General features: G+C 28.0%; 1 protein-coding gene across 9 annotated transcripts in view; it reads left to right on the top strand.

Moving 5' to 3' along the window:
* Positions 1 to 6,000, top strand: part of LOC107436484 (CD109 antigen) — a 138,509-nt gene that overhangs the window by 115,453 nt on the left and 17,056 nt on the right. For all 9 annotated transcript variants that reach the window (XM_071179415.1, XM_043040168.2, XM_071179416.1 and 6 more), the window contains 3 exons: positions 694 to 807; positions 2,359 to 2,475; positions 4,345 to 4,473. In XM_071179415.1, the coding sequence (XP_071035516.1) occupies positions 694 to 807; positions 2,359 to 2,475; positions 4,345 to 4,473 (360 nt within the window). The remainder of the gene's footprint in view (positions 1 to 693; positions 808 to 2,358; positions 2,476 to 4,344; positions 4,474 to 6,000) is intronic.

Here is a 6,000-nt window from a genome sequence, read left to right as displayed (position 1 = left end):
ATATACGTAAACATTGCGCAAATTTTTTAAATATCTATTCATCCAATGTGAATTTGAATTGAATGAGGACACAAGGATGAATTTTGTTCCAAAGCTATAAAATACAACTCATCTAAATAAGAAAGAAACAGTTTGCCCACTGAAGATTTAAATTGAATTTTCAAAAAGAGGAGCTTTTGTTTTCGTCATAGTATTGATAATGTTTCCAATTTGCGTTTAATTTGAATTAAAATCTCTAAAAATATATTAAATTTCTAATTCGAATTTTTTGAAATGTTAGATGTTTTAAAATGAAATTTTTTTTATATGAGAGTTAAACACTTCACAAAATTTAACCGTGCAGAGATAACGATCACTTTTTAGGTACCGACTGCTTGTGTTAAGTGTTCCATATCTTAAAAATCTAATAATATGGAAAGACTCAACTCCGACTTATAATTAAGCTTCTTATCTGTATTATTAATCTATATTCTTATTATTAAAAGGAAATACATTAAGATCGATAACTTAAAACCTCTGGCTTAAATCCGCTTTTTTAAAACCACTTGCATGGAATCTTCAGACTACAATTTATTTCTGGCGTAACTACCGTAACTTAAAATATAGCATTCAGAAACTAATTAAATATTATCGATATTATTAATACATTTAACCCGTTTCTTTATATAATTATATTTTATTTATAAATTACAGTTTTCTTTTGAGCGACCTTTTACTATGAACTTAGAAATGCCATCCAAGTGTAAATTGGGAGAACAAATTGGATTACGTATAACTGTCTTCAATTACTTTCATGTTGAAATAGAAGTAAGTTTCATTTTTTATTTCTATATTTAATTATATAAAATTAAATTAGAAAAATATTAATAAAGATTACTTTAATATGTAAATTTATACTTTAGTGAAATAAATTTATTTGTATAGGGTTTTCTGTAATAAACACCCCTCACTTAATATATATTTTAAATCCTTTTAAATCTTTTTTCTATGCAAAAAATGAATTTCCATGTATACTTATTGTATTCTATATATTTCATGTGTACTAAGTATAGTAAATTAACATTTATGCAAATGATATAAAAACACGTTATTGAAATGTGACGAATTACCATGAAGAATGTCAAATGTACTACATATAAAAAAAATCTTTGATTTCTGGTTGAAACTTGAAAGTGTATCTAACAATTTAATAATCCCTCCTGGATTAAAATAGAAGTTGAACCACGATTTTAGCAACACCTTCTCATTTCAACTGGCTATAAAGATTTTGTACACCAGCTTCTCTTTATTGTTATCGTGTTTTCTTGTTTAAACACTTATTTTCACTAGAACCAACCTCTATATATTTCTATCCCTAAACTGGGATTCTAAAAATATTTATAGAGGGTGGTGATTACGGAACGGCCTGAAATAAAAACCTCATAATAGAAATAATTGTAATTGTAAGAATTCAAGAATATTTGTCATGAAGAATATTTACGAGCCTTCAATATGTTCAATGAAAAATAATTAAATATTATGAGGAGATGAATGAAGTTAACAATAATAACTTCAAAGATCGGAATGAAAAATCATATCATTCTTAAGGAATCTTTAAAGATATATTTTTATGTATTCCATTTATAAATATTCATTTTTTACGATTGCTGCCGTTTTCAGACTTAAGTAATTATAAAAAAAATGATTAAGTTGTTGGAATGGGAAATAATAATGAAGTCTGAAAATTGCAATGGTAAAATTTTAAACTTTATTTTATATGCTGTTGATATTTATTATTTACGCGTGCTGAAATTTAAATTTTTATTCGAGTTTTTCTGAAAAAGTAGGCATTGCTTATAATGTGTTCGTACTTTTTAGAAGAGCAAATCTTATCTTAGCAAATCATTGCAATTGTAAGAATTCAAGAATATTTCTCATGAAGAATATTTATGAGCCTTCAATATGCACCGTGATAAATAATTAAACATTAAGAGGGAGATCAACGAAGTTAACAATAATAACATCAAAGATCGGAATGAAAAAACATATCATTCTTAAAGAATCTTTAAAGATATATTTTTATGTATTTTCCATTTATAAATATTCCTTTTTAATGATTGCTGCCGTTTTCAGATTACAGTAATTTAAAAAAAAATAATGATTAAGTTGTTTGAATGGAAAATAATAATGAAGTCTGAAAATTACAATGGTAGCATTTTAAATTTTATTTTATTTGCTGTTAACATTTATTAATTACTTACGCGTGCTGAAATTGCAATTTTTATTCTAGTTTTCTTAAAAAGTAGGTATCGCTTATGATGTGTTCGTACTTTTTAGAAGAGCAAAATCTTAAATGAACCTTTTTGTATTCTATTTCAGGCTCTGGTTATTTTGGGTAGTTCACCTAACTACAAATTTGTTCATGTGGAGTCTTTTGGTGTTGTTCAATCATATGATCCACGAACATCATCTGAAGAACAACATCATTTGGTTTTTGTAAGTACCAAAGAATTCTAAAATAATAATTCGTATGCTATAAGTCGTAATCAGCGGTCTGTCCAGACATTTTGTGAAAGTTCCGTTTTTGCAAAAGTGTGAAAAAATTACTCGTAATTTGTGAATATAAAATAAACGTTAAGTCACATTCTTTCAACCAGGGTCCGCTTTTGTGAATTTGTGCAAATAGGGTCCGTTATTTCAAAAAAACTTTTTCAAGGAGTTTTTACATACGAAATTAAATGAGATCATGCTCAACACTGTAAAATTATTATTAAAAAAATTAAATTTTGAAAAATAAACATCAATTGCAGCTACTAAATTAGCGATGCAACATAGAAATATTTGGTATTTAGTCTATACTGCTGAACGCAGAATATTAATTTCGGACGAATAAAGGAAGAAGCGTCTGCGGAAGACAAAATTTAGTTCGTTTACAACTGTCTTCCCCCCCCCCCCTTCCTGGGAAGGGTTTATTCGATTAATAAAATAATAATGAAGATGAACAAATTCGTGAAGGGTCCGATTAAAAGATAAATTATTTTGTGAAGGGTCCGTTTTTATGAAAAGATATTTTGTGAAGGGTCCGTTAACGGACCCAAATTTCTTCTAAACAGACCCCTGATAATTATAATATTATTAATGCTGAAGTTTCTAAATATCTTATGATTATAGTAAAATCCTGCTGCTACAGCTATTCGTCGGCCAAGGGGGTTTATGAGTTTAAAATTAAACAATTTTCAGGCAGAAGGTATGACTTTGTATGACCTAGTATGTAAACAGAGATAGAACCCTAGACCTTCATAACAACAGTTCGAAGCCTGAACTTCTGTGACATCGTGAGTCACGTATAGTATCTTTACCAATTTGTACTAAACATATATGATAAAAAAAGATGCTCATATTAGTCTGCCAAATACGAAATATGTTTTAATATGTATTATAGGACTGTTTGAAATGTTTGCCTTACTATTTTATTAATGAATTTAATATTTGGGATAACAAGAGAAATGCGCTGCACCCTTTAACTTTAATTTAAAAAAAGGATACAAAAATAAATAAATTCGTTAAAAAGCATATTTTGCGTGGTCTATTTTCAAAATTTTGTTTAAATTTAATAATACATTTTGCTCAAAAAATGCACGAATTTTTTTAAATTTTATTTAATTAGTAAATATCAAACCTTCCTATATTTAAAACGTCACTTTAAGAGATTTTGATTGAGTATCGTTTTTAAACAGAACAGGAATAAATTATATATTTTTTTAACAAGCACGGAATGCTGTATGAATTTCTAGTCGATTTGATGGCATTATGCATTAATAAGCGAAATTTTATTTAAAAAATTTAGCTTTTTGCTGAGTGGATGGAAAAGTCGCAACACCAAAGACAATAATTATTAAATTATAGTTTTTTTTAGCAAAAACAAAATGCTGTATGAATTTCCAGTTGGATGGCATTATGCATTAATAAACAAAATTTTATTTAAAAATTTTAGCTTTTCGTTGATTGGATTAAAAAGTCGTGAAACTAAAGGCAATAATTAATAAATTAGAATTTTTCTCTAACGAGAACAAAATGCTGTATGAATTTTCAATTGATTTGATGAAACTATGCATTAACAAAAAAATTTTATTTAAAAACGTTTAGTTTCTCGTTGAGTGGATTAAGAAGTCGCGAAACTAAAGGCAATAATTTTATTTTTACATTGAATAAATTACTGTACTAAATGGAAGCATAAGTATTTTCCTTTTATTTGTACAATATTAAATTTGTTAATTTTTTGAAAATAATAAAAATTTCAATTTTTGAAATTCGACTTGAATCAATATAGGTTTTAATTTTTATTTATGTTTTTTTTCCATGTAGATTAAATCAGGGAAATCAGCTGTTGTTTATATGCCTATTGTTGCTACAACCACCGGTGTTATAAATGTTACTGTCATGGCGAAATCTCAACTGGCTAAAGAAATTATCACTCGACCACTTTTGGTGAATGTAAGTATAATTTTTTATTTTATTGTGTAAAATTAACTTGATGGGTCTTCCTCCTTTTTGCATCGCTTGACTATACCCATCATTGCTACATTTATTTTCAACACAAAACAGCCGAATACTAAAGGCGAATCAAGGAAATTGATTCTAAGAAAATATGGTTATCAGGGGTCTGTCCAGACATTTTGTGAAAAGCCCTGCTTTTGTAAAATTGTGAAAAAACTAATCATAATTTGTGAATATAAAATAAGCGTTAAGTCACATTCTTTCAACTAGGGTCTTGCTTTTGTGAATTTGTGCAAATAGGGTACTGTTATTGCAAAAATTGCTTAAAATCATTTCATGAATTTTTTAAATTGCAATTAGATACAAGATTCTGCTCAACAATTGCAGCTACTAAATTAGAGATGCAATATACAAATATTTGGTATTTAGCCTATACTGCTGAGGGGNGAATTCTATTTTGGTTAAATAATTTCAGTTACCAATTATGCTTACCATTAGGAGTGTACTTTCCATTATATTGCAATTTCACTCACGAAGCAGCCTGCTACATTAAATTTCTTTATTTATTTTTGGTTATTATATAACTACATTTAATATTTTTCACTCATGATATTTATTAAAATTAATTAATATTAACCTTTGTTGTTTTGTAATTTTAATTGCATTTTGTATTAACATATTTTTGACCGGTGACGAATTAACTCGCCTTTTTATGTGCAAGCGTTGCTGATCAAGAACGAGTTAACTCGTCATTGCATTTGCAATGTTGAGTCAATTCATCGGTCAACAGCGCTTGAGCATGAAAACAATAATTAAAATATTTTACTTTACATCCATATTAAGTTACAAAATAAAAGGCAGTGACGACACAGTTTGTTAAAATTGCGGGGTAACAAAATGTTAATTATCTTGATTAAACACAGTTTTACACTAAGGTTTTTAAAAATAAAGAATCTAATTTATTAATGGCATTTTTTAATCATCATATCAATTTTTGGTCGTATAATAATTGTAAGACATAGTCGAAAAATGACAACTAAATAAAAGATATATTCTAAAACATGACACATACTTTGACTTAGAGGGCCGTGCTTTTTCTTTATTGGTACTACTGCCCAGGGTGGGCCATAGCCGGCCTCACTTTATTTTCCAGGCAGCTCAGTCCCTGACCAGTCTTGATCTTCCAGTAGAAGATTTTTAAAGTTTTTAAATCATTCAAGACATCATCAATCCATCTTTTCTTTGGTCTGATTCTTGGCCTGTTGCACGAGGGCTTCCAATAGAAGATCTTTACCACTCGGTTGTCAGGTAATTTCTCAATGTGACCAAACCGTGAAAGTTCCAAATTTTAACCATCAAACCATGAACCATCAAACCTTTTGCATTGTTTCTATGTTTGATAAGAGTTTCCAGTTCATCATTAGTTCTTATTCTCCAATAATTAAAAGTTAACTGCATTGCGCCATAAATTTTTCTAAGTATTTTTTGTTCAAAAATTAGTAAATTATTTATATCTTTTAGTAT

This window comes from Parasteatoda tepidariorum, chromosome 4, assembly GCF_043381705.1.
Source record: "Parasteatoda tepidariorum isolate YZ-2023 chromosome 4, CAS_Ptep_4.0, whole genome shotgun sequence".
Classification (NCBI taxonomy): Eukaryota; Metazoa; Arthropoda; class Arachnida; order Araneae; family Theridiidae; genus Parasteatoda; species Parasteatoda tepidariorum.
Note: the sequence above shows the minus strand (reverse complement) of the source record. Positions and strands in the feature narration are given on the sequence as shown.